The sequence below is a fragment of the Opisthocomus hoazin genome, chromosome 19, assembly GCF_030867145.1.
Source record: "Opisthocomus hoazin isolate bOpiHoa1 chromosome 19, bOpiHoa1.hap1, whole genome shotgun sequence".
Classification (NCBI taxonomy): Eukaryota; Metazoa; Chordata; class Aves; order Opisthocomiformes; family Opisthocomidae; genus Opisthocomus; species Opisthocomus hoazin.
Window position 1 is genome coordinate 6,020,013 of NC_134432.1, and position 27,601 is coordinate 6,047,613.

At 52.3% G+C, this 27,601-nt stretch overlaps 1 protein-coding gene across 3 annotated transcripts in view; it reads left to right on the forward strand.

The window, feature by feature from the left end:
- The first annotated feature begins 764 nt into the window (after positions 1-764).
- Positions 765-27,601, forward strand: part of ZNF618 (zinc finger protein 618) — a 166,475-nt gene continuing 139,638 nt past the window's right edge. For all 3 annotated transcript variants that reach the window (XM_075439136.1, XM_075439138.1, XM_075439139.1), the window contains exon 1: positions 765-903. In XM_075439136.1, the coding sequence (XP_075295251.1) occupies positions 856-903 (48 nt within the window). In that variant the 5' untranslated portion in view covers positions 765-855. The remainder of the gene's footprint in view (positions 904-27,601) is intronic.

Genomic DNA, 27,601 nt, shown 5'->3' on the forward strand with positions numbered 1-27,601 from the left:
GGGCATCGTGAGGACGCGCCGAGGAAAGGCTCTCGGCGGTGTCGGGATGAGTTTCCCACGAGGACGGGGAAAGGCTTTTCCCCCTGCTTCGCACCACGAACAACGAGCCCTCGAACATGGCGGGGGGCAACACCCGGGCGCTTCGGGGCTGCCGGGACACAGGGTGCCCCGGGCGGGGGGGGGACGGGGAGCGCGGGCAGCGCCGACGCTGCCCAGACCCTTCCGCCGGGTCCCGCTCCGCCCGCGGGCCCTTCGCCCCCGCAAAACGCGAGAGGCCCGGGAGGACGCGGGGGTGCCGCGGGGGGTTGACACCCCCCGCCCCGGCCCGGCTCGACGCCCTCGGGGGGTCCGCACCCCCACCGCCCCCCCCAGCGTCGCCACCCCACGGGGGGCGCGGCGGCGGCGGCCCCACAGCGCGGAGCGGCCCCGCGCCCGCCGGGCGGCGGCGGTGGCCGGCGCGGGGCCGGGCGGGGGCGGAGGGCAGCGCGGCGGGGCGCGGAGCTCCCGCGCCGGGCCAGACTCAGCCCCTTTCTCCCGGCGCCGCCGGCTGCGAGGAGCTGCCCCCAGAGCGGGCGGTGATGGCGGCGGCGCGGGCTCGGCAGCGGGAGGCGCCCGCCCAGCCCTCCGCGCCGCGCCGCTAGCGCCAGCGCCCGTGCCCGCGGCGGCCGCCCCGGCCCATGCCCCCGGGGGGAAGGGGGGCTGCAGCAGCCCGGCGAGCCGCCCACCCGCGCAGCGGGGGCATCGCCCCCACTCGCCGCTCCTGGGAGGGCGGAAAGGAGGCGGCGGCGGCATTGTGCGCGGCGGATCGCAGGCCCCGGCGGCGCGGGGCTCGCCTGCCTCCCGCCCCACAGCCTCATGAACCAGCCGGACGGCTCCGCTCCGGCGGCGGCGGCGGGAGCGCAGGTACCGCGGGCGGCCGGGCGGGCGGCCGGGCGGGCGGCGTGTCCCCCGGGGGGAGGCGGAGGGAGCGGGGAGGAAGGGAGGGAGGGCGGCAGCCGCAGCCGCCCCGTCGCGGAGCCCCCGCCGGCGGCGCTTTGGCGCAGTGCGCGGGGGGCGCCGGCCGGGACGCGGCTCCCCGGCCCCGGCGCGGCCCGGCCCCGCCGCCCGCCTCGGACCGCGGCGGAAAACAAAGCGGCGCCCGGCGGCCATGGCGGGGACGAGCCGGCGGCAGCGGCCCGGCCCGGCCCGGAGCCCGCACCCCGGCCCGCACCGCCGGCCCCCGGCCTGGCGCGGCGCGGCCCGCCCGGCCCCGCGCTCCGGGCCCGCCGAGCTCCCTCCCGCCGCTCCCCCACTCCCCCGCTCCCCTTCGCGGGGCTTTTGCTTTTTTTCTCCCCCCCCCCCCCCCCCCCTCTAATTTTCCTCCCGAACGGCGAGGTTTTTTTTTTTTATTTTTTCCATTAAAACGACGCCACCTAGAGGAGAGTATTTCGTAAATAAAAAAAATTAAAATTGAAAAAAAAAAAAAAGAGGAAATATTCAGCTATTTTTTATTTTTCCAAGAAAGTTGGGGGCGGCGGGGCGGTGCGGGGCCGGGTCCCCCCCCGCACCCCCAGTGCCCCCGCCCGCCCCCCCAGCCCCGTTTTTGTCCCTGCGGAGGCAAAGCCCGGCGGATCCGTAAATGAAAATTAAGCCGGAATTTGAATGAATTCAGGTTCCCCCCCCCCCAGCCCCTGTTTCTGGAGGAGAGGGGAGCCGGGAGCCGGGGGTGCTGGGGAGCGGGATGGGGTTCCAGTTGGAGGTGGGGACCCCCGGGGGGGCTGCGAGGAGCCGGGACTCGGCGAGAGTGGAGAATCGCACGGAGCAATTAGGAATTGTGCTTGGTTCTCATTCCCAACTTCTGCAGCCAGCTGTGCCGAAACCGGATTTTTTTTTTCTTTTTTTTTTTTTCTCTTTTTTTTTTCTTTGCTGCAGTGCTCAAAGTGATTTGTTTCGAATGAGGAGTTTTTTTGGAGGAAAATTAGAGCGTAGAAAATTTGCTGTGGACACACCCAAATTTTTTTTTTAATTTTTTTTTTTTTTTTTTTTTTTTTTTGGCGATTTTGGATTTCATGCCAAACTGCTCTGAAACAATGAAGGTTCTGAACGCGGTCCGGGAAAACACGAGGACAAGCAAAATTGCGAGTCGAATGTCAGTTTTATTTTTGAATTTGTTGGCTTTTCCGAGGCTTTCTCCTGGCATAATTAAAACATAGTTTCCAGCAGTTAATTTCCTACTTCTTTAGTAAAGAAAAAAATTTCCATACCAGGGTTTTTTTTTTTTTCCTTCTTTTTTTAAACACACACGCTGTAACAACTCCAGACACTGTGGATCATATAAATTTGGTATTTACACAAGTCCGCCATGATATTATGAATATGCATAATTAACAATATTGTGAAAAAATAATTGCAGATTTAGTGATTTTGATTTTTTTTTTTAACCAGTAAAACTTAAGTGCCTTTAAAGGGCTCAGCCATGATTTTTTTCACAATTTGAAAATCCTTTTTCTCCCTGACTTACTAGAAAGCCTTCCTGGAGTTTGAATCGAAAATGGTTTTTTCGTCATTTTTTTTTTTTGCTTTTGCTTTTTTCAAATGCTGCCGTGTTCCTATTATTTTGCTGTGACGGGGTGCCTGTGAGTTCTGGACTGTGCACACACTGGTTTATTATTGTAGGGTTGCCCTTGAATACTGGGGTCTTGGTATTGATCTTTTTAAAAATAAATAACAAAAGAGCACTGAAACATGCATTGTTTCAAGAAAAAAGCAATATAGGCGAGAGAGAGATGGCCTTTCCACCCAGAAGCGGGGGAGGGAGAGGAAGGGAAGGATTAGGTCAACATTGAGTTTTACCAACCTTGACACAGTCTCCTCTCTAAAATGGGGACAAAATAGCAAGATGGCTGGCTCCACAGCTGCAGCAGGGCTGGGTTTTTTTTGCCCTTTTTTTTTTTTTTTTTTTAAAAAAAAAAAGCGTTTTTAAATTTCGAACTCAGAAGTGAGTTTCTGGAGCTGCCAGGCACCCACCCTCAGATGCTGAAATCCAAGCACTTAAAAAACAAATTAAATTTCAATCCAGAATGAATTTTTAAAATTTGAGTCTCAAACCCCTGAAAAGTTTTTTTGTTTTTTTTTCTATTTTGATTTTTATTTCCCTGTAACTTGATATTTACTTGAAATTAGGCAGGAGTGGGTGGGGAATTCAGGGTTCTGGGGCTGTTTTGCACCCTCCTTCCCTTTATTTGTTTCATGTTTTGAGTTGCTCGCGGGGGGGGGAGGAGGGGGGGCAGCGATGGAAAAAATTGGCAAAGCAGGATAACTCTTGGGTGGAGGAGAAAATACTCCGAGATGTCAACTTCATATTTTTATTTTTGCATTTATTCCGCCTCCGACCCCCCCCCGAGAAGGACCCACCCTCTTCCTGAGCCCCTGGTTTAGCAGAGCACGAAGCCAGGACCGCGGCGACAAAGCAGCAGCGGAGCGGGTAGAGCGGGGTGGCACAGGCGGGCACCAATTCCACACAATGCTCTAAATTGGATTTTAAAAAATCCCCGAGAATATTTTATTGTATTTAGGAAGCGTTAACGTGGTGGCACTTCCATATTCTTACGCTCCAGGAATTCCCTGCCGTGAGCTGCCCCCCTGTAACTTTCCCTCACTCGCTGGTTATACCCAGAGAAACCGTGTAGCTGTAATTTTTAATTTTTTTAAGGTTTCGTACGTTTTTTTCCGAGCAGAGCTCCTTTGCTGCTGCTTTTGCCCTGCCCAGCCCCGCGATGTGGGGAGCAGCGCCGTGGGTCTGCTTTTTGGCGGGGGGGGGGGGGTCCACATTGGTGTGTGCTGCGTTTTAATTACCGATAAATGACATCTATTCAATTTTGGGTCACAACGGCAACATTTTGCAGTTCGGTCTTGAAAGTTGATCGTGCTGTCCTGAGGCAGAGGAATTGAAACTGGAAGGGCCCGGTTTCTGTCTGTTTTCACCTGTTTTCGGCTGTTGCGGGAAGCAGCGAGTTTTCTGGCGAGGCGGGCGATGGGTCTGCGTCGCGCGCGTTCTCCGCAGCGCGGGGACGACCGCGACGCCACGGGGCTGGGCTGCAACTGGTGGGGATGCTGTCACGCCGTGGGTGTGCGTGCCGCAACCTGTGCAATCTTTAACTCTCTCTCGGGCGGTCGCTTTCGAACAACGGCTTCCATTCTGCCTTCCGCCGGCGACGCGCGCTGCGGCTGAGGTGGTGCTGGCTGGCTGAGTCTAACCTTGCTGCGTGCCCATGTCCTTCGAGGGGAGACCCTCTCCTGCTGGAAGAGTTTTTCATAATTTTTCATTGCAGTCTGATTTTTTTTTTTTTTTTTTTTTTTTTTTTTACAGGAAAGTTGATCAATATTTATCATTTTAAAAATTCCTGCTTGGCAGCCTGGAAGGGGGGAGAGGAGGGGAGGAGGAAGGGAGCCCAGCAGAGCCGTACCAAGAGATTTCTTACGACATAACTGAAATATATTTTTTAAAAAAGGGTTTCAAGTACCTCATCCTCAGTGAGGATGAAAATAGACATATTTTCATCGCTGGGTGAAAATAGACATAATATTATTAAAGAAGTAGATAATATTTACACAGGCGCTATATAAAACCTTACGACGCTATTAGCGTGACTCCAGAATAATTTAAATATATATCAGTGCCATAATGCAACACCGTGAATAGTTCAGCTCACGGGCGCAGGCGCGTGCCCGCGGTGATGCACAGTCAAGTTTGCAATTATGCCAGTGTGGTAGTGAAATTAGTGCTCGAAAAATTAGATTAATTTGATTTTTTTTTTGAGGGAGTGATGGAATTAAAATCTGCTGTAAGGCTCGTGGTGATCCAGGTCCGGGATTTGTGCCCGCTTCTTCGGGTGCTGTTCCTGCTCAGGGGTTCAGAGCTTCCCCCCACGGCGTGGTCTCCGTGCTGGTGGCTGGGGTGGTCCCCACGGCACAGCCCCCCGTGGCGCAGCTGCCCACGGGGCCACGCGGGCTCCGGGTGGGTGGGTGGTGGTGGGAATGGCGCCTTTCCCGGTCATTGGTGTTGGGCGTTGAGCCGCTGGCGGTCTGGGCTCGAGCATCACCTCGGCCATCGCCGGGATGTCGGACGCGGCGTGGAGCAGGCGCTGCCCGCGCAGGGGACCGCGGGGTGGCCCACCCACGTAGTGGCTGTGGGACTGCGTGCGTGCGTGGAGCGTGTTGCACGTGGACTCGGACGATCTTGGAGGTCTTTCCCAACCTTGACGATTCTGCGAAGGGTTTGCTGGATCCCACCTTAACCCTCACGCCCTGACCTGGCGTTTCACAGGGCGCTGCGGGTTGCTCAGGCTCGCGCTCGGCTCCACGAAGCGGTTCTCTGCGTGTGAGTCGTGCTGGGGGCTGTGAAACGGGCAGGGTCGGTCGCGCGGCCGTGGGGAGCTGCCCGTCGGCGCGACTCTTGCCGGGGGAGCCGCTTGCGGGATCCGGCCCTGTTGGAGCATCGCATGCCGAGCAGGGACAGAACGGGGAGGGCGAGGGGCAGAGGCGCCTGGGCAGGGGCTGCGGGCGCGGCTGGAGGTGGCGGCTGCTTTTCGATGGAGGGCACAAGTAAATGGCACCGGGAGATATTTATTTCTTGTAATCTCAGAATTTCTGAGCAGTTAGAACTCTAGCGTTACGTATATTTAGAATTTCTCATTTGTGGATTCAGTTTTGGCCATACCGCATTTTCTGGGGAAGAAGTTTCTAATTTTTAAAGGTCTTTTATAGATTAATTGCTAGTCATCTGCCTCCTTTTTGCTTTTGTTTGGTTCCTTGAATGTCTCTTGATTATTTTGTACTATGCGATGCCAATTTAGTGGTTAACTAGTATGCAAACTACATCTGGACGTGTTGACTTTGCATTAACAATCATTGATTTGTCTGGAGCAAGGGAATAGGAATGAATGATGCTGTTTACCGTGGATGGTGTATGAAAAATAACCGTCCGCGATGCGCCTTTCATCAGCGGCACGCGGCTCCGGTGCGACTTATCACAGCGGCTCTGCCTCGTCGGCGTTCGTGCGAGAGCTGAATTTTTAAGCCATGGCACCAGGAGCGGGAAGGGGGAGCGGGGAAGGCAGCGGCGGGTGGTGTGCGGCGAAGGGGTGGGCTGCGTGGGGGAGGCACGGCGCGTGGGTCCTGGTTACCTTGGTTAGCTCCAGTGACGGTGGGAGTGGGGTGGAGCTGTAGCAGAAAGGGAGTGGAAAGAAATAAATAGATATAAGATCTAATATATAGCATATAGACTATAACATGTAATTTAGCACATATATATAGAGAGAGAGCTTTCCACTTGGGGATATAATCAAGAGGACACAAAATTTAATGGTCATAAATGGTAAGGAGGAGCTGGGGGGCTGCAGCGGCAGTCAGCTCTCGGTAGAGCCTGTGGTCGGTGCTGGCTGGAGCAGGGTTTGGTGCCTCCCGTCCTCGCCTCGTCTCAGGGAAGCTGAGATGCACCCATGGTTGTTCCATGTTCGGTTGGGACACAGGAGGCTTTGCTGCACGCTTGTGTCTTCTTTGGAAGAAGAGAAGGGCTGGAGGAGATGCCCTTCCTGTGGAGCAGGTCCCTTCCCAAGATGTGTGCATGCTGGAGACATCAAAGCTGCCCTGCCCCATTCCTTGGACAGGGTCTTTGTAAAGGCAGGGTTGCTTTCCCTTGGTTGACGTTGGGTATTTAGACATTGAATCTCTCCTCCCGTGGTCCTGGGCCTTGTTTGCTGTCTCCTGTCGAGCGTGGTCGTTGCCGCTGGTGGGGCTGCGGTGGTGGGTGAGGTTGAGCATGGGCGTTGGTCTTGCTTCTGGGCTGGGGTCAGCCTGGGCTCTGCCCACAAGAAGTTGCTTTGCTGGACACCGAAGTGTGCGTGTGCTGGGCGGATACCAAACCGATGGACGTGGGTGATCGATCCCCTGTGACGCGGGTTTCGTGCACGGACGCTGTTAGGCGTGTAAACGCTCGTGGAGGTGCCGGGCAAGCTGCGTGGTGGCTTTTCTGAGTTACTTGGGTTTTACTTATTGGAGTGTGTCTGTCTGTTGCGCCCAAAATAAGCCAAGTAAGACGTGGCAGAGAAAGGAGGTTAAGTAGAAAAAGTCCTCCTCCGCACTCTGTGGAAGTGCAGCCGCAAAAAAGTTCCGTGTTCAGAGAGGTGTCTTTGGGCAGGGTGCAGCCGTGAGGGTGCGTGTTGGGTAGAAGTGATGTTAGCAGATGAGACTCTGTACCCCTGTTTAAACCTCCTCTGTACCCGTACAGAAGAGGTTTTGCGCTCTACGTTTTTTAGGTGTTTTTGGCAATTGACTGGCAGCTGAGGGTCGTTGGCTGGTCTGTGGGTGCTGGTGCCAGCCCGCTGGAAGCCTTTGCTCCGTCCGGGATGCTGTGTTGGGTGGCTCGGGGAGCGGAGGCTGTGGGGTGCCTGGGGTGGGTTGTGCCTCCCGTGGGAAGGTCGGATGAGCTGAACCCCTGTATTTGTGCCTCTGCGGATGTGGATGGGCCCAGGTGACGCCTGGACAAGGTCAGGACAGAGTTTGAGGCTCCTACCAGATGATGTGACTTGTGGTTGATGGAGTTGTGCTGCCTGTAGAGAAGCTGGAGGCCACGTTGCCCATTTGGGGTGAAATTGGGATGGCCGTGTGTGAAGCTTTCCACTGGTGGGACTGATGTCACCGTGCCAATTCCTCTGCTAGGGTAGCTCTTCTCGGGAGTATTTCTCTCACCTGTATTGCCAGGGCACTCTTCGGTGCGTGCTTAGAAAAGCATAGCTGGTCTGCTGTACCTGCAGAGATTTAATTGTACAAGCAAGGCCTTCCTTGCTCGTCATTTACAGTACTTCGTTTTTTTGCATCTCTTTTTGGATCTGTGTTTGCCTGGTGTAATGTGACAAATAAGGCTGGAAACAGAAAAGCAGCGACTGTAGACGTTGCCCGTGCCGATAAAGGGCTGACGCAGGGACACACGGATGTCGGCTGGAGGCTGTCGAAGCCGTCGAGGAGTCGCTGTAGATTTGAGGGATCGATATGTGCGTGTGCGTGTTCGTGAAGATGGACATGCCCAGGAGACTCGTTGGTGGAGAGCAGTTCTCCAGTGAGCCTGGGGTGCTGCTGGGGCTGCTGGGTCCGCACCGGCAAGGGGCTGGGCAGCGCTGGGGTCGGATCGTCCGGGAGCTCAGTGAGCCGTCGGTATCCTCTGGGCTGTTTGAGAAATGGGGGACGTTATCACGCGGGGTTCAGTATCTCAGCGACTGGTAGAAGTGAGAACGGCCGCGTTTGTCAGCCCGTTCCGTCGGCGGTGAGCTGAGCAAGGCTCTCGCTCGGCGGCTGCCATGGGTCAGGCGTGGGCACGTCCCGGGGCTGGCGTCCTGGTGGCACCGCCGTCTTCCCAGGGTCCTCAGGTTTTAATACTTGTTGTGATTTCCTTTTGCTAGATACACGCAGGCAGCAAGTCATTTTCTGAAAGTTAATGTTTTTTTACTCCGTGTGGGTGTAGGTATCCTTTCCTGCCCGAAAATAGCAGCAGAAGTGAGTTTTCAGAAGGAGCTGGGTGTGCTTGCGTGGAAGGCCCGTCATTTCGGTTCTGCTTCCAGTATGTTGAGAACAATTTTAGTACAAGTATTTAATTGCTTTAGACCTATTTTTAGAAGCATTAAACCTCAGTTTTCAAAACTCTGCAACCGAAGCCAACAGCTCTGCTGGTGTAGGAGAGCCGGGAGAGGAACCTGGAGGAAAACCCGGAGTGCTGTGGATTGACCCCGTTGGGAGCAGAGCGTGGTCATGGTCCTCGGCCAGTGCTCAGGGCCCCGCAGAGCCCGTGGCATGCACGCTTGAAGTCAGGTTGTCCGTATTTTGGTGAGGGTTTTTTATTTATTACTATTTTAATTACTTGTCTGCGCGAGAAGAGAGTAAACCCCAATTTCAGCAGATCTTGACAATCTCTTGTGTGGAGCCTGCAGACTGGGCGTAGTTTGGAGGCTGAGCTCGGAGCATCCCGGAGAACAGCGTGCAGATGACCCCGGCAGCTTCATAGCTTGAAACCCAAGAAGAGCTCCTGCTTTCTGGGTGTAAATCTGTCACTTGAGGCCTGATGCTCTTTAGTCTGCGGGCTGCAGATCCTGAGCTTTTACCGGCATTGGTGATATTTGTAGTTTTGAGGGTGGGAAGGGAGGGTTGTACGGATACAGAATAATTATTTGTTGGAAACAAAATGCCTTTCTGAATTCCTCTCTGCGGTTTTGAAACCTGTGTAGGGAGGCATAGCTGGACTTGGATGGGGCTGGTGTCAGAGGGGATCTGAAAATCCTGCTGGGAATCGGCGGGATTTCTCTTTGCGATCGGGTGCTGCTGTCGACGGGAGCCCACGTCGGGCTCTCGAGATGCGCAGGTGCTTCCTGGGGATGGCGATGGCAGGGACGGGTTGGGACCTGCCGGTCGGTGGCCCCAGGGCTGCCGGGATGGGTGCTTGGCAGTGGGCGCGAGCCGGTGGGATCGCTGTGGGCTGGCAGGGCTGGACATGGACTTTGCCAGTGAAGAGATTGATAATTGAACAGCGGGCAGACCGTCCCTGGGTGTGTTCTGGCTCTGTCGTGTTTAGACTGCTTGGGGCATGTGGCTTTGGCTATCTGGGTATGGTTAATACCGCCGAGGCATACTACGTTCTACCTCTGAGGGAGGGATATTTTTACCTTCTTATCTGTCATGATTTGAGAGGCCTATAAATTGGGCTGACTGGTGATAACAGCAGTTAGAATTAGCGTTTTTCCTTAATCGGGTTTGTTAGGACCCTGCCAGACAGACAGCGTTGGAGGGGGACCTCGATCTGCCGCGAGCCGGCGAGAAGTAAAACGTGCAGATGCATCCCAATAAATTGCATTAGGTGGAGGCAAAATACATCTGGAGCAAGTTGGCAAGGTCCAGGTTGTATCGCGCGTGGTCTGAGAGCAGCGATCAATTCCCGCTCCTGGAAGCGGCTCGCAGACGTTGGAGGGATGTAGGCAGGAGTCCGCTGGAGCATCCTCGGTGGAGGCAGCCGTGCCATTCATAAAGGAGACAAAACCACCCCAAAATCGAGAAGAAAAAGAGGCCCTTTTCCTCAAACCTTGCATGTATTTATTTATTAATTTATTTATTTGTTATGCTGTGATCTTAATTGGTTTAGCTGCTAAAAAGCAGATTCGCTGAGGATGCTCCATTTGCTTTTGGTTTCAGATAACGCGAGGAGATAGTGGTCCCACGCCGTGGATGGTTGTTTGCCTTAGTCCTAAATGTTTGTGCTTTCCTCCTTTCACGGAGAGCTCTTCGGCCTTCCTGCTCCGGCATAAGCGGTGTTTGTGACTGTAGTTCATTAAGTGATATTTAAAATGTATAAAATGAAATGTTCCTGTCTACTTTAAGCAGAAATATGTCTCCGTTTTACAAATTAACCTAATTAAATATATATGTAGAAATTTATGATATTCAGCTCCTAGCATAAGGTACGCAATTAGCATCCATGGAGTCAGGAAGGAATTTTCCATTTGTATCTTGACTTGCCCTCATAGGATGTGTGGCTTGTTTTTTGTGTTTTTTAATCCTCAATGCTTTAATATTTGTTCTGCTTAGGAATTCACTTTAGGACCAGTCCGGCAGAGATTTGGGCTTGTGGTTACGTTTCCCCACAGGTAGCTCGGACTGGAGGCCGTGACACGGAGCCTGACTGCTGTACCTTCGCCTACCCCCTTGCCTCTGCGGGACGGCAGGATTTCGTCCTGTAAAGAGACTGTTATCATGAGCGAGATAGCATTCTGGAGGAAAAATGGCATTAGAATATTTACATTTCTCAAACCTCTTCCTTCCTCCCACCCAAAAATAGCAAAAAAAAAATTATCTGTCTCCTCTGGATTTGTGTAATTTGCAAGTGTTCGGCCAACATTGTTCCAAAACATTGTCCTCTGCCTTAACTCTCTCTGTGGCACGAGAGCTCCGACGCAATAAATGCGGGGAACATGTTCCCCTAAAACGTGCTTTCATTTAGAAATATTCTGCCATCAAGAAGAATACATTTTAGTTTCTTCTCTGCCAGGGTGTAGGGTTTTTTTTGTAATATTTAAAGTTTGATCGCATTATAATAGTTTGTTAAATAAGTAATCATTTGGTCTATTTTGCGTATCAGTAATTGACTCCAATTTATTCACAAAATGCCTTTTTCCCCCCAGAAACATTCCCCCTGTTCCATCCCAGAAGGTACTCTTTCTTAGCAAAACCAACAAAGTAAACGATGTTCCCAGCTCAGCTATTTTAATGATCCCACAAGCCCAAAAAAAGCAGTAGGAAATTTTTCAAAAGCAAACTGCAGAAACATTTTTTTGAAGACATCACTCTTAAACTTTTTGCCCAGTTATTTTTGTTAGATTTTTCCGAGCAGACATCGCAGCGAGCTGTAAACTCGAGAAGTTGGGGCTTGTTCTTTCTCTCTGGGGATAGCTCAGGGGTTTCAGATGCGACCCAAAGCTGACTCAAAGAGCATCCCCCAGCAAAGTCGAAGACTCGGCAAACACGCTGGCTCAGTTACTAATTTCTGTGCGAGAATTATTAATAATTCTCCCTGAGGAAGGTGAGATGTTGGGTCACAACCGTTCTTCCCCTCTTGGACACCCCTATGACTCCATCCTGCGGTATTTCCCTCGACTCTCTGCGTTGCAGCGTTTCCCCATCTCTCTGTTTCAAGGCAGAGGAGCTTTTGCTCCAAGCCACGTCTCCGAGCGCGTCCCTTTGCCCGAGCTCTCTGCTCCTGCGCGGTCGCGGGCGGAGGTGGTTGGTTGCTCCTGCCCTCCCTCGATGTTTTTGTGCCGTTCGCTTATGGGCGATGCCGTTTAATGTGAGGTCTGGAAGCCGTCGGCAGCTTTGGTTCCCATTCCTCCGTCACCAGATGTTCAGTGGCAACTGACTGCATAAATTCGAAGAAGAAAATGGTATTTCAGGCTTTTTTCTTGGTTTTCTACTGAGCTTGCCGCCTTGCCAGCAAGCTCTGCAGGGCAGGAGCTGCCTTATGCCCGTGTCCTGTATAATTTCGGGTACGGGACAGATGATTTACTAATAACAGCTTTATTCTCCGCTCTGGCAGGTGTAGCATCCAGCTGTTACTTTCTCACCTCTGCTCCACGGTGCCGTGCCCACCCTTTGCAGGCCCCTGGTGCCTTGTCCCCGGGACGCGCTGCAGCCCCCCGTTACGTGGATGCTCGGTAGCCTGGTGTTACCGACCGCCGGGCCGAGGAGTTGGAGAATTGCAGCGTCTGGAATTTGTTTAGGCAAATAGAAGCAGGAGAAATATTTGCTTTCCCTTGCTGGCGGGGTTAATTTTTGGGGTTTAGCATTGTACTTTGGGAAGCAGCGCCCAGCCGTCCCGCGTGCCCCTGCTCCCAGCCCGTCCTCGGGGCTGCTCGGGACACCCTGTGCTCCGCAGGAGTTGCTCCCGCTGGGCCGCCCTTCTCGCCCTCCTTTGCTCCCTTTCTTCCCGTTTTATTTCTGCCGTCGCTGTCGGGGTGGGATCTCCAGAACTACGCCCAGCGCTATGGATGCAGCTTTATGCGTCGGCACATTTTCTCTTTCTTTACTCATAATTAGTTGTTGCCTTGCTGGTTACCGTCGAACACCGCGCTCGCGCTGCTGGAGGAGTGCCCTCAGCGTCTCCTCCGTTGCTTTTGTGAATGCTAATGTCTAATTTAGATACCTTCGTCTTCCGTGGGCCGTCGTTTCTCCCTCAGTGCGTTACTTTCTCCAGATCTGACTTGGTGCGTGGAGCAGATGTTTGCGAGACCCCGCTGTGATAACGAACTATTTCTGCCCTTTATTTTCCATCTTTTAATCAGTTGTTAATCAATGAGATGGCTTCTTACTTTATCCTGTGCATGTGGAAGTGTTGCGAGTGCGCTTGCCGTAAGAGCCGCTGTAGAGGAGACTTGTCGGAGGCTTTTTGGAGATCCAGGTACGCTGCACCGCTCACCACCCTGTTCTGCTCCACGCTGACCCTTGCCAACGCTCCTGACAGCTTAGTGAGTTACAGCTGTCCACAGAAGCCATCTTAATTCTTTTTTATCCGTGTGAACACTGCTTTTTATTTTTTTAATTACTGTTTATACTCTTTTTCCTGCTACAAAAATGAAGTTCTGCGGTTCGTAGTTCCTTGGATTTCTGCTGTAGCTCTTCTAAAGCAGTGGGGTCACACTCATGGCTTGCTGGTTCTTAGGGTACACCAGTGAGTTGGTGGTAGATAGGTAATTTCGATAGCTTAATGCCTTTCTGACATTCGGATGGATCCTGGCTGGCCCTGTGGAGTTTTCTTGTTGCTGTTAATTGTGCCAGGTGGGTCGGTACCTGTTGGTGGTGACCCCGCAGACTGGGGCAGAGACGGAGCTGGTTCCCGGTGAAGGAGCAGGCCGGGAGGGGAGTTCGTGAGCGCTGAAAGTTGAGTTTGTGAGCGCTCAGAGTGCAAAGAAGTTGAATTTTTATCCTGTGGTTTTGTCTTTCTTCGGTGCTTGAACCAGAAACTGGCAGAGGTCTGGTGCTTGTGTGTCTGATGTTTTCAAACTGGGTTTTATTCCTTCAGCGACCGGATTTGTAAAATCTTTTTCTGGATTGACTTTTTACGGCTTGAAGCATAGCTTCCTTGAGTTTACATTCTTGTAATTTTGATTTCTTTCCGAGCATGTCTTTTTGTTTCTAATGGCCTTTTTCACTCTGCCGTTAAACAACGCTAATTTCTTTAACAGGCCGCCTTTGGGAGGTGATAACCATCTTCCCACCTCACCTGCAAGCCCTGTGAGCTGCTCCATTAACACTCTTTTAAACACATTTTCCTATTCAAGGGTCCTTTTCTTGAGTTAAGTGTTAGCATAATGGACTTTTTTTGTGTGGCCTTTGTGTTCGGAAGGCTGTTGGGGTTGGCTGCCCGGTGGGGATTAGCCCAGGAGTCCGGGCCCGTGGAGCAGCCCAGGGGGCAGAGGAGCAGCAGGGCTGAGGGGGGTCCAGGGGCTCCAGAGCCGGCTTCGTCCCGAGCCGGGCCCTGTCTCCTGCTCGTGCCAGGGCTGGTGGTCCTCGAGCAGCAGAGCAGGACCCGTGGACTTTCCTCAGGCACCTGGGCTGAGGACATGGGGCGGGGAGAGGTCCTGTGTCCTGCAAACCTGCTTTCACATTGCAAGGCCCCTCTGCTCTGCCCTGGGGAGGCCCCATCTGCAGTGCTGTGTCCAGTGCTGGGCTCCCCAGGTCAAGAAAGATGAGGAGCTACTGGAGAGAGTCCAGCGCAGGGCTACGAGGATGAGGAGGGGACTGGAGCATCTCTCCTACGAGGAGAGGCTGAGGGAGCTGGGCTTGTTCAGCCTGGAGAAGAGAAGGCTGAGAGGGGACCTTAGAAATGCCTCTAAATATCTGCAGGGTGGGTGTCAGGAGGACGGGACCAGACTCTTTGCAGTGGTGCCCAGCGACAGGACAAGGGGCAACGGGCACAAAGTGAAGCAGAGGAAGCTCCAGCTGAACCCGAGGAAGAACTTCTTCCCTCTGAGGGTGACGGAGCCCTGGCCCAGGCTGCCCAGGGAGGCTGTGGAGTCTCCTTCTCTGGAGATATTCCAGCCCCGCCTGGCCGCGGTGCTGTGCAGCCTGCTCTGGGTGACCCTGCTTGGGCAGGGGGTTGGGCTGGGTGACCCCCAGAGGTCCCTTCCAACCCTGCCATGCTGGGATCCTGGGATTCTGTGATTAACTGAGTTCTTCCATCACCGTGGTTGTGTTTGCTGCCTGGCAGAGGCCTGCAGCCTGTCTGGTGTTCCTTGGCTCGTCGTAGATGCTGCCACCGTCCGTCTCTGCTCGCCGGTGCTGTAGCTGTACTCCATCGTTCTTGGATGGGCTTCCAGTTCGTAAAGGTTCTCTGCTACCTATTAGCATAGTAATCATGTTGAATTTATTGGGCTGCACTTTGCTTCTCTTCCAGCACAGCTCCATCATTCCTGCGTCATTCCGATATGGGCTGCAATGCCTGGAGTCTTTTGTCTCCTACCTGAATTTTTGTAGAGTTTTCCAGGGATGCGGTACATTTATGACCTCATCAACTGAAAATGCTTCACTTAAACTGGATGTTCTCCTGCCCTTGTTTGATTTTCCCAGGCTTTAGTTTAAATAGGCCTTTATATGCTGGCATCTGTTTTCAGTTTAGTTTTGACGGCATCTGGTTTGCTTGCAGGGGCTCCATCTCCTTTGGCGTGAGCCCTGCTGCAGGTCGCACCTCAGAGCCCTCCGACCCTGCCTGGATGGGCTGGTGGTCCTCAGGGGGTTTCGCAAAAAGGCACCGTGTGGGTCCGGAGTTTTGCTTTCTCAGGATGCGTTGTCCTCTGTGGCATTCACGGGTGCTGTTTAGGAGAGGGGCGTTGCTGTCCTGAAATGAGAACCCTTGTCTGGGTTTGAAGTTTCTCGAAACCTGGGATGCAGGTTGCGTTGTGCGGAACCCTGCGCTCCCCGCTCCCACCCTCCTGCGCGAGCAGGCTGAGCTGCTGCAAGAGCCGGGCAGCGCTGCGCTGGTGAGAGTTAAGAAGAGGAGAAAAAAAAAAAAGGGGAAAATAAGGGAATAATAAAAGGAAGAGATGACAGTTATCCTTGAGTTCGAAGTTATCAAGTGCAGAAAATTGATAAAGGAAGTTAAAAACACAAGGGAAAAAAATCTGTGACTGTCAGTGGAAGGAACAGTGAGAAAGTATTTGTATTAGGAACAAAAGAAATTCTAATAATGGTTTGTGTAGACTTATCATGACTGAGGAGAGGTAAAATGCATAATAAATCAGAAAAACTAGACATGTTTAATAAATATTGCGGTTCCTTATTTGTAAGGAAGAGGTGTGATACGCTCACAGCCCATGTGCGGAGGAGCTGCCAGGTCCGGCGTTAACCAGGGCCAGTGCTGGGAGCATTTCCCGGCCAGCACGTGTGGGTGATGTTCACTGGAGACTCCGGTGGGGTCTGGCTGTTGGTTTTCCATCTTTTTTTTTTTTTCCTGTGCAGCTTGGATATAGTGAGAATATTCCAGAAAAACTGGCGAATGCTGCTGTCGTACCCTCTTAGCCTGGCATCGGTCTGGCGGTGAGGACTGCCGAAGCAGAGGAGCGCACAAAGCGTAGGGGAGGGGGTGATGGGAGTATCAAACTGGATCTGTTCTGTAGTCAAAGTGAGGGAGGATGCGTCATCTGCCAAGCTGGCAAAACGTCTTGGTTTGATGCACCAACACACTCTCTGGTAGCATCAGGCTACGGAGTCTGGGGTGACCCCATGCATGGCCGGTGGCTGCACGGGGTCCAGCCCCATGGTGCTGGGGCTGACGTACTGGGCTTGCAGGTGCCCGAAGGGTGGGTGAAAATGGAGTGACAAGGGTGTGTGGTGTTCAAAGGGACTTTGATGATCGGTTAGTCGCCATCAGATGAGCTTTGTTTGATACGGTGAATCGTAGGCTTGGTGCGTCTGGAGGTGAGAGCTGGAAGGCGTGCTTTTGGGATGGGGAGACCAGAGAAGGAGCAGAGATGCCAAACCAGGCTTTGGGGTGGGAAAAGGACAACTGCTGCAGCGCAAGCAGTGACACGGAGTCTGTGGGAGTGGGGCGATGCAAACAACGGGTGTGCAGAACGAGAGCGCTGTGTGAAAACAGCTATGCTGGCTTCTCCCATTGCTTACGCTTCAGTACAGTATCCCTGTTATCAGTTCTCTCAGTTTTTTAGGAAATTTTGGAAGGTTGGAGAAGACGCACACCGTGTGAGTGAAGCGATGTGAGGAGTCAGAGCAAATGCTCATTGATATTTGTTCCTAAACGTTTGGGTTATGCACCACGTTTTGGGAAACTCTCCCTGACAAGAAGAGTCTGAAAAATAATCTCGCTCTTTGATTTTTATCTTCATGGAGCCAGATCTCCATGGGTTTAAAAGAAAGAAAAAAGAAACAAAGCAGGTACCAGAGCCCTTCATTTTAGCAAACTGCGTAGCAAGAAACAATACCTGGAAGCTGGATCCAGGCATTCAGATGACAAAATGAAGACGCAAAAATATTTTTAAGAGTAGGAGGTGGAAATGTTGAGCAGCAGGGAGATTAGCTGTTAGAACAAACTACCAGGGGAAACTGTGGACGCTGCGTATCTCGTGCCGTTGCTTATTCTTTGCATCTATGGAATATGTGTTTCAGAGTTTTCTGGCAGAGCTGAGCGGTTAGACAGGGGAGAATTGCTGTGATGTTATAAAGAATGGCTATTCTGTGGGTTAAACAAAAGATCTTGCTTTCTGTCTCGCTCGTTTGGTATCCTGTTTCCCAGTGTCCAGTAGCAGATGGTTGGGGAAGGATTATAAGGAACAGAGGAAATATTGAGCGAGCCTCCCTTTAATATACTCTCCCGCTCTTGCCGAATGGACCCGAAATTGCTCTCACTTCCAAAGCCTAAGGGTTGCTCCAAAGCCTCCTCTGCCAACGCCGGACCAGTGCACGTGCGCACACACACCCCAGCATAAGCCCCTGCATGAAACCAAAGTACTTGGAAGTGGTTTTCTTTCCCCCTAGTAGAGATATAACTAATGAAATTCATAGGTAATCTACTGTAACAGTGAGCACAAAAGGCTATTTGTTTACTTTTTCAGGCAGGAAATGATAATGAAGAAGGTAGTTAGGAACACATGGGACGCAGTCGTTAATAATCTGCTTAATATTCCTAATGCGAAAGCGATAGGCAGAGCAGTGGAGAGAAGTGTGCCTAGAGCAACACAGAAGAATATGGATTTTTCTCAGAGTGCTTTGTGGTCTGGAGGAGACTTCATTCCCTCTCCCACATACAAGGGAAACGTATTGCAGAAAAAACGGGAGGTATTTACAAAGTACTGTAGAGATCAGAAAGGAAATTTCCCCTGGTTAACTCTGAAATCAGGCAGAAAGCAGCAACTGAGCTGAGGTGGCGAAGTGAAGATGTAAACAGTATTAGAAGCAGTAAGCAGCAGGCTTTTAGAAAGTATAAACAGTCTGGTAAGGAGGAGGATAGGAAGATTATTAAAATAAGCAGAAGGCAGTTAAAAGGATAATTAGGAAGGCAAAAAGAAATAGAGAACATCTAATTGCTAAGAATATTTTGACTTCAAAGGGTTCTTTAGTTATATTCAGAGCAGGCAGAAGCTAGCAGAGGAAACTTGTCCACTGAAGATGATGATAGCGGTTGGAGCAGGAGATGCGGGAACAGCGTGTTTGTAAGTGAGCTACTGAGTGCCTCTGGTAGGAGTTTTCTGCCTCTGGTAGGTGCTGGGCCCAGTTTGTGTCCCCTGCTGGGAGCTCCACAATCAGCAAAGGGAGCTGCAAAACACTTGGGCACGTTCTTTTGGTGCGGGTATGGTTTTCAAACGAAGAGGTGTGTGCAGCTTGCCAAGAAGCCTGAAGTCTTGGCGTTGCACAAGAAAAATGCCTGGTTGCTGCGCTCACCTGCGACGTGGGGCGGTGACCGTGTGCCACGGGCAGTCCTGCGGAATTAGCTTTTTCTCATAACGTTCTCAACTGGCAGGTACATATATATATATATATATATATACACACACACACATATACACACACACATGTGTATGTGTATATACATATATATGTGTATATCCATATATATGTGTATATACATATATACCCACACACGTGTGTATGTGCAATATATATGTGTATATACATATATATGTGTATATACATGTATACATATATATGTGTATATACATATATATGTGTATATACATGTATACACACACATATGTGTGTGTATATATAGACACATATATTTGTATGTATTGTGTGAGTGTGTATATGTAAATATTCTGCACAGAAACACAAAGCTTGTCACCTGGAAGTGGATGTTTCGGGTAAAAACAACTGTTTTTGTGTATGCGTGTTTGTTGGATGCTTCACTTCCCAAATGCTCCCCCTCTAAGCTCAACAGGCACGTAAATCAGAAAAAAAAGAGGTAATGCCACAAAGGAAACGCATTCTGGCTAGAAACTCATGAGTCTTGTGCATAAAAACCTGGGGACAATTTATGCAGTTACTCAGTAAGCTCACTAGATTTTCTTTTTTATGGTCTATAGAAGGGGCCTGGAAGCTTTGATCAAAGTTGCTTTTCTCAGCAAGCTGCCCTTGCAGCAGAGGTGAAGTGTGTTACAAACTCCTTTGTATGTGTAATTAAAAAACGTCTTCTATCTTGATATCACACTGTGGTTAATGTTTCATTTAGAAAAACGGGTTGACTTTAAGAGGCTGGGAAAGTTGGTGATGCTTCTGGTGGCTGCTGTGGGGCCAGACAGATCTGTGGGCTCCTCTCCGCCTGCTTCCCCTGAGCTGGAGAGTAGGATCAGCAATGTCAGAAGACCTTGTTTTGTTCTGGTTTCTGTGTTTATGAGGATGGATTCCATGTGTTACTACGCTAGAGAAGTTGTCGCAGCCGGTGGCGGGGAGGCTGTCCCAGCGGTGGACACCTCCTCGTGGGTCCATGCCCCTTCACCGGCTGGGCAAAGACATTTCTGGAGTCCCGGGTTTGAATTCCTGCTTTTCACCCAGCCGCCACCATCATCTGAATTTCAATAAATTTAGGAGGAAATTAGCAATGTTTCAAGCAGCTGCGGCGCGTGGCTCTGCAGTTCCGTTCCTGGGGTGCTGCGGTTGCACGGGCGGTGCCTCGCCAGCAGACCCAGTTCCCGTGTCAGCGAGCGCCGGCTGCCTGGTGTCGCATCTTGACCGGAGGGTGGAATTCGCCTTGTTGGGAGTGTGACCAGATCTATTGTTCACAGATTATGGCTTGTCCCTTAAAACATGACAGCATTAGCGCAGAGCGTTGTGGGCTCACAGCCTTGCCTGCCTGTGTTTAGCTTGGAGTTGCCAGCTCCGTCTGCTTGAATGAGGTGCCCAGCTGTGCACGGCGTTGGTGCTGCCTTCCGCAGAGCCCACGCTCCGGGTCCTCGTCCCACAGGGGCCCTTGGGCCTCCTGGTCGCTGTTCCCTTGCATAGCCCTCCCTTTCTTTGCAGGCAGGGAAACAGGGAGATCTTTCTTTCGCATAAACGAGCTGGGGGGGTGGGAGAGCTGCAGGGGCACCCTGGATTCACACCCTGGGGCTTGGGTGTAACCAGCAGATAAGTGGTTAGCACATTTCCTGATGACAGCAGGAAGGTATTCTTTAAGCTGTTACGTTTCTAATGGAGTGGATAAATGTCCTAAATATTGAATACTTAAGTTTTCAAATGGGATTTGAGAGGTTTCATATTGAACATTATTAGCCCAGATAAGAAGTTATAGTCTTAGGAGTGAAAGAGCTCCTCCTATAGAGAAAGAGCTTAGCGTTGATAGTGGGCAAGTTCCAACAGATCCGGAGTGTATGTTTTCCATGTGCCTGCACTGTTTTAATATTAAACCCCTTTATTTTCACCTGCATGGAGTGCTAATGAGACCAGGGTGTCTTTTGGGCTAAAAGGGCAGTAAAGCCAGACAAGAATGCACCACATCTGCCATTGCACTCTGCTGTCCTCTGCTCCTCCAGTCTGATATCCTGCAACTTTCTGTTCCATTCGCCAAAATTACGATCGGAGGAAAATGGTAATTTGATTCAAGGGGAGAAAAGTTAAATTACAGTAAAAAAAACAGTATGTGGGAGATATTTGTGCAAAAGGAATGTAGATCTTGAGGAAAAGCTTTTGTAAATCAGCAGATGTAATTGGCACCAAATGAAGTTGCGTGTTGTATTGGAAAAGCAAAGGAGGGCTACAGAGTCCTGGAGCCATCAGCCCAGACAAAGAAGAGATGAAAGCAAGAGGGCCTGATGGAGGGAACAGTTTGCTAATGAGATGTGGTTACCACACCAAGCCTCGCTTGTACTGGAGCTGGCACCGCTGCTGTTTTCAAATCGCAGCCGCTTTGGAGAGGAAAGTGAACATATTGCTTGCGAGCGTGCCTGCGGTAAAGGACCTGCTCTCGTTCCAGCTTCTCTGAGGGTGTTTATATGGTGCAAACTCAGTAACTTGCTAGGGTGGAGGATGAGAAGACCTTGTGGATAGTGTTCAGATATGAGAGGGAGTGGAAGTACCTGAGCTTGAGTCCCTGTGTCCTACGTAGCTTGTTAGACCTAGGCTGCATTGTAGGAATCAGAAGTAAGTCTGTGGGTAGTGAAAACTGGAAATTTTGGCAGACCTGGTCTCGAATTCCATGTTTGCCCTGCAGTGATGCCAGGATTAGCAAGCTATCTCGTCGTGTCCACCCCGGCGTTGACTGCTGCCGCTATCAAAGTGATGGTGCCCGTCAGGTGAAGATTCCCTCTGAGAGCGGGAGGAGTGACCAGGAGGTGATGGGTTTCACCAGATGCGGGAGCTTAGGTTGGAACCAGAGCAAACCAGAAGATGTGATTGGTTACAGAAGTCCAGAAGTTGAGCTGTGGGGAAGAAGTGGCAGGGCTGGTTGTGTAGCTTGGCTTGGGTGTGCAGCAGTACAAGACTGGGTGGTTGCCCAGCGAAGATGTGGCTGCCCCCTCCCTGGCAGTGTTCAAGGCCAGGTTGGACGGGGCTTTGACCACCCTTGTATGGTGGAAGGCGTCCCTGCCCATGGCAGGGGGGTTGGAACTGGATGGTCTGTAAGGTCCCTTCCAACCCAAACCATTTGATGATTCTTTGATTCTTTCATATCGACTCTTCTGGTTCATTACATGGAAGAGGAAAAATGTGAACAAACCCTAAAGAAAGTTTCAGATGTTTTGACCTGCCTTTGTTCCTCTTTGTGGCAAATAATTGAGGGAGGAAACTTGAAAATTAGATGAAGTCTATTGTCTAGACTGGGTGAGAGCTGCTTTCCCCCTCTCTGTAGCCTCCCAGGAAGTTCATCCTTGGTATTGGCGGTGGGATTATGGAGCCACAAACACACTGTGAAGGGGCACCTTCTGTCCACCATCGGCTGGCTGGGGAAGGATCTCACTTGTTACACCAAGACACTTCTCCTGTTACAGGAGCAGCAGAGGGATTTGAGGCTGTTTTTACCGTGGTGCACCAAGGCTGGGAGGTTTTATTCCCGTCCAGAGATGGGCAGTAAGAGGTGCCCAAGGAAGTCTGTGTGGTTCATTGAGACGTGAAGACTCCGTGTCTCAGAGTAGCCTAAACCTGTCCATGCGGCACTGTGGCCGTGTGCTGTTGTGCGCAGGCCGGGCTGCTGGCTCGGGGTTCACGTTGAGCTGGGCATGTTTGCAGGGTCGGTGTGGGAAGGATATCTGCCCCATGGTGCAGATTGGCCACAGGCACCTTTCTCAAGCGGCGCAGACTCAGCTTTGAGGTCATGTCATTAAGGTCTGGATCACCTGCAAAGCTCCAGCTCCCTGCTCTTTGGGGTGAGATCCCGCCGGCGCGTTCAGGGGGAGGATGGATTTCTGTGAACCTGCAGGGTCTTTCTGCTGTTCAAACATCTGCAGCTGCTGCCTGTGACAAGGCAGGATTGCCGGAGACTGACTGCGTAGCCTGAGCGGTGTTTCAGCTTTGGCAGTTGTGCCGGTGGGAGGAAGCAAAGGAAAAAGCAGGAGATAGCAGTCTGTGTGCTCTCCTAAGGGCTGAAGGACAGGGATGCTCGAGGACTCTGCTAGGAAGGCTGCACCGCGCTGCCGTGGTGTGAGGGATCTCAGGGTGGGCATGGTTAGGAGAAGGGAGAATATTCATAGAGGAGGTGGGAGAAAACCAAGGGTGAGAGAGATGTGCAATGTTGCTAAAATGTGGTGGCTTAATTAAGAATTTTGGAGTCAGCCTTGCCGATGGAACACTCAGATTTGCTTGATGTTCAAAAAGAATGTAAAAGTGAGCTGTCTCTGCAGCGCTGATACCTCTGCTCTCTCCCCATGCCCTTCGGTGGGGCACGTCCCTCCCTCGGTACACACAGCGGTGGAAGGAAGGAGAGGGCTGAGGGGAGTCCCTTCACGTGCCTTTTGGATCATGGCACAGGTATGAGTGGCCGCAGCGACATCGCCTTGGGGTGCAGGCCAGCGTGTTGGGACTCGTTGCTCTCAGGAGACGTTGCTCTGGGAGAACGCGTCCCTGGAGCTCAGGTCCTGGCAGAGGAGAGGTAGTTGCATAGACGTTGTGCCTGTAGGTGTAGTCATGGTGGATGAGACCGAGATGTTGCCTAAGGTGCCCTCCATGAATTGTTCTGTCTCTTCTCCCCTGTTTTGTTAGTGACAGATTTCCTGTCCTTCAGAGACTTTTAGTTTGAGGTCTTGCTGATTCTGATCCATCCCAGTTACTGGATTTGCAGGGAAATGTTATTACTAAAAATAAGAAATTTTGTTCTTTCCATCGTAGAGATTAATCTTATTTCTTCACCTGTTCTTCCATGGAGGGGGTGTTGGGAGCCTTTAAAGGCTGGATAATGTGATTTTCAGTAGAATTCTCACTCCGGTGAGCTTTCAGTAATTGACCTGTTTGCATCAACCTTACGAACGCAAGCGCAGAGCTAACTACGCCCACAGCCTCGTGCGTTGCTCGGCGCGACGCGCAGTGCGTCGTGACAGCCCTCGGTGCCGCGCTGCGTTGTGCTGGCAGCTTCTGACCTCCAGTGAACAGCTGAGGAGTCCTCTGGAGGTCCTCCTGCCATACTCCTGGCTGCGCTCTTGTGTCTCTTGGCCTCCGTCGGCAGGCCCGTGGCTTTGGCCAGCGCCGCAGCCTCGTTGCCTGCTTGGCGGCCGCTGCTGGAGCGGCGATGTGGTGTCAGACTGCCGGATCCAACCCGTCGGCTCGTTGGCTTGGCGTACCTGCGCGGCTGCCCGCTGCGTTCACACATCCAGGATTTCCTTTAAAAATAGCTGGAGCGCTTTTTATGAGGAGCATTTTCCAAGTGCAGTCTGAGGACAGCCCAGCATCTGGTCCTCTCCTGAAGCTTGCCCGCGGCGTTACAAAAGAACTGGAGGTGTGAACTCCCTTAGCCCTCGTTTGTTGGATGTTAATGACCCTGCTAGTCATCCTGTGGAAGGGAGGAGTGGGTGGCAAGCAGAGCCTGCAAGATGGGGAAGGGAGCCTGGCCAAGAGCAGTCTGTTGCCAAAAGATGGAGGTGCTGGTCCTCTGCCTTCTGTCCATGCTCTTCTGCTGCCTGTCTCGTGGGCTAGTGTTTGCTGGAGCCTTCTGTGAGTTCATTTATCTCCCTAACCCTGGAAAAGCATGTTTTAAAAAAAAAAAGCTACGGAGGAGAGGGAAAGACAGGGCTTTCTGCCAGGTTGGTGAGTAAATTGGCTTACGGAGAGGAGCAGTGAGTGGGGAGCAGGCACAGGGAGAGGAGGAGGATGGGTGGGAGGAGGAAGGTACCACACTCTGTACCATTAGACCACTTCAGCCACTTAAGGGCTCACCTCTGATGTGGTGTAAGGGGCTGAGGATTGCGGCATTAAAAACAAAGGGGGGAGGACTGGACTTCAGCAATGGTGTGGGTGTGAAGGGAGAAGTTTCCTTCAGCAGCTTTCTAGGCAGCGTGGTCAGCAGCTCACGTGGATGTGGCTGAACCCCTTGTAACGCAGTTTGTGGAGTTGCTGCAACCTCGGCAGGGATGTCACTGCAGCGTTGTTCAGCAAAAGCCATCATCTTAATTACCCACTTCTCAGGCAGGCTCTGCTGTCCCTGGACTTGCCGTCTCTCTGGATGTGCTACTGCCAGTGCCTGCCGGCGTCTGGCGACGGCTGCCCTGCCTGCAGCCCGTCCCAGCCACCACGGCCATGGTGCAGAGCAGAGGGCTCAGCTCCATTCCTGCCGCCTGCTTTGAGGCATGGCATGGTCCAGGCTCAGCACTGCGTTTGGAGTCATCGTCCCTCAGTGGTCATAACATCAGGGGTCCGACACAATTTTCTGGCACGAAGGAATAGCGGTGGCTCTTTGGCTTCTGTAACATTAGCTCCTCGGTGTTGCTGGCTGAGGCCAGGTCTCATGGAGCTGAGCCCTGTCAAGTCACACAGTTTCTAGTCTGGTTACAAATGGTTGAAGAATAAACCATTCCCAGGGTTGCCAGAGCCACGGACAGGAGCAGGACCCGGGTTTCTGACCCCTGGAGCAGTGCCATGTCCCCTGGGTCACAGTGCCGTCCTGCCGTACCTCACCTCCACCGGACTGGACAGGACCTCATGCAAGTTCCCGTCACGCCACCGAGTCCTGGGACAGAAGCACCTCCAGCCCACACAGTCACCCTTCCAGCTGCTGCTTGGCCTCCGCTGGATTTTTCCCACTTTAGCTGTATTTTATGCCTGCAGGCTTCACCGCAGAAGCTGGTGAGCTGCTGCGCTGCAGGCAGTCAGCTGCAGCCGTGCAGTGGCCATTGGAGTCCTTGTTTTCCAAGAAGCTGGTGGATCTTACTCCTCAGATGAAGTCAAACGGAGAACTTTGTTTTAGCATGTGCTACGTAAAAATATTTGTGTCTCGATATCTTCCTGCTCCCTGCACTCACTGATGTGCCAAGTTGTGCCCTGAGGTCTTTTGCAGCCCCAGGGCTGTCCTAGAAGACTCTGAGAAGACACGTGGAAACCCTCCGGCTCTCTCCCGTCACCCTTTCCAGACCTCTGCCCTCTCCAGAAATCTTGCAGCCCTGCTGCACCCTGTGGATGTTGGCTTGGAGCGGCTGCACTTGCTCGCAGCAGTGGTTCTTGAGCAGGTTCCTTCAGATGCGCCGGCCATTTTGGTTCATAGAGCAGAGCTGCTGGCTGTGGGGGTAAGAGTGGTGGCTCGTACCGGGCAGGCTGTCCCCCGGGGCAGGAGCCCAGCACTGTGTCCTCTGGCGCTGGGTGCTCCTCGCGCAGGGCGATCGCTGTTGGGCTCTCCCAACTAATTGGGAGCCCCTGGGACATGGGCAACCTTCATGTCCAGTGGTCTGACCTGTCCTTTCCCAAGGGACTGGGAGACGAGCTGTGCTCTGGGCAGCTCCAGCCCGAATGCTGACGGCAGAGTATTTCTCTTTCTTCCAAAATTTGCAATGACTTCACAGGCTGTAGCTCGTCAGGGTGTGTAAAAGGTTGGTAACAAGAAGTGAGATGAAAGCGGCGTTCTGCTCCCGACTTCAGAGGAGGCTGCTGTGCTGGAGCCTGCGTTCGGTCACCACGTACCTCAGGAAAAAGGGTAAAACTGGGGAAATCTGGCGGCTTTCCTGAGATCTCTTCTTCTTTATGCGAAACCTCTTTATCAGGAGAGTGTCAATGGAGGGCAGCACCTAATTTCACCAGGGACCAAACTCATTTCTGAGCAAACTCTGCTCTGTTTGCCGGTGTTACCGCAGGGATGGACATGAGTGAACCAGCGGGGTTTTTCTCTTACGGTGAGAATTTATTACGGTGTTTTACGTAGCCTGGCTTGCAATGTCGTGACCTGCCTCACCCCTGCCCCGTAATTCTGGCTGTGCCGTGAGGATGGGGACTGCTCATCCCCGAGCGCTGGAGATGGGGGTGAAGGGCCTTTTGCCTCCTGCGTTTTGGAAGAAGGCACACTCTACTTTTATGTTTTAGGGTTGTTTTCCCACAAAATGCTGGTAGCCAGAGCTACACATGGCTGCACCAAGTCTGCAGTAACTTATGTGTTGTGGCTGATGGTTTATCAAGAGACATTGCGCTGCTTAAATTTAAGATTTCATGCTGCTACTGGGATTCTTTTGAGCTAAACTGAAAAACGTGAAAACAGCTATGACAGGTTTAAAGTGCTACTATGTAAGAAATTGTCTTTTTTAAAAAGTTAAATAATCTGCTTGAATATGTAAGAAAACATATTTTGTACTTCTGTACTCGCTTTCCCAAGTAACAAGTTCTTAAAGCTTCTGCCAGAAGTGCCATCGGGGTGTCCTGCCTTGCCTCTGCGCCGATCCCAGCAGAGATCTTGGCACAGTGACTGGCAGTGCCAGAGTGATGAAGTAGTGAAACTCGATGGGTTTCTGTTCCCGAGGTCACCCAACGCGTAATTCATCCCCCGCTTCCTTTCCCTCAAACTCGGAGGACGTTCCCCAGCGAGCCATGATGGGACCGAGTGGTACAAACTACAGCACCTCTCTCCAAGCGAAACGTCAGTGTGCAGCGCGGGGAAGGAGCGGCTGTGCCTCGGGGTCTGCTGCCGTGCCGGTGCCGCCGTGGGCTCTGCGCTTCCCCGCATCGCTGTGCGTCCTGGGTCAGATCTTGGCCATCTTGGTGGTGTCCAGGCTGGAGGGTGACAGCAGGGCAAACCCCGAACCTCCTGGGCCATCCCGCGCTCACAGCTGCGGCACTGGAGGATGCGTTTCAGCACTGTCACCCATCTGAGGGATCCCATCTCCAGGCCAACGGCGTCCTGGCTTGTATCAGGAATAGTGTGGGCAGCAGGACCAGAGCAGTGATCGTGACGCATACTTGGCACTGGTGAGGCCGCATCTTGGATGCTGTGTTCAGTGTTGGGCCCCTCACTCCGAGCAGGACATGGAGGGGCTGGAGTGTGTCGAGAGAAGGGCAGAGAGGCTGGGGAGGGGTCTGGAGAACAAGTCTGATGGGGAGCGGCTGAGGGAGCTGGGGCTGTTCAGTCTGGAGAAGAGGAGGCTGAGGGGGGACCTCATTGCTCTCTACAGCTCCCTGACAGGAGGGTGTGGTG